Below are 567 nucleotides of genomic sequence, written 5' to 3'. Positions count from 1 at the left end.
CCGCGCTTGATTGAATTTCTTCACTTTGACATTCAGAGCACTGGGCAGAAATCACATTGCGTCATCACCGATCATCGGCCATCGCAATGCTTTGTTTTAATTATACAGTCAGATTCCTTGTGTCCGTGCCAGTTCTAAGTTGGCTGTTGAATGCCGACCGAAACGGTCTGTACACGAAAACGGACAGCCGCGCACCTCAGGTTCTGCACGTGCCGGTCTGTCGGCCAGCTCTGCTTCAGACTCGAATACACTCGACCAGCCGAACAACCGGTGGCAAGTGAACAAGTCCTCAACACAACTAAAGCCAAGCATACACTGCACGCTTGAAACCTCAGCCCGATCGGCCCAGCCCTTAGAGCCAATCCTTGGTTCCGAAGTTACGGATCCGTTTTGCCGACTTCCCCTTACCTTACATTATTCTATCGGCCAGAGGCTATTCACCTTGGGAGACCTGCTGCGGGATATCAGTACCGACCCAAGTACGAGATTTTACCAAGGCGTCGCTTCGGATTTTCACGTACCGACGAGAAGCGGCTCCCGAACCACCGGGGAAAAAGTCGGCGGTTT

General features: G+C 52.4%; 1 protein-coding gene across 1 annotated transcript; it reads left to right on the top strand.

Moving 5' to 3' along the window:
* Positions 1–36: 36 nt before the first annotated feature.
* Tsp_15473 (conserved hypothetical protein) lies at positions 37–563 on the top strand (the record flags this gene model as incomplete). Its single annotated transcript, XM_003366224.1, is given in 2 exon segments — positions 37–93; positions 109–563. Coding segments are annotated over 2 exon segments (512 nt in total), but the record flags the coding sequence as incomplete, so codon positions are not given.
* Between the last annotated feature and the right edge of the window lie 4 nt (positions 564–567).

Source organism: Trichinella spiralis (genome assembly GCF_000181795.1).
Source record: "Trichinella spiralis strain ISS 195 chromosome Unknown Scfld6357, whole genome shotgun sequence".
Classification (NCBI taxonomy): domain Eukaryota; kingdom Metazoa; phylum Nematoda; class Enoplea; order Trichinellida; family Trichinellidae; genus Trichinella; species Trichinella spiralis.
Note: the sequence above shows the minus strand (reverse complement) of the source record. Positions and strands in the feature narration are given on the sequence as shown.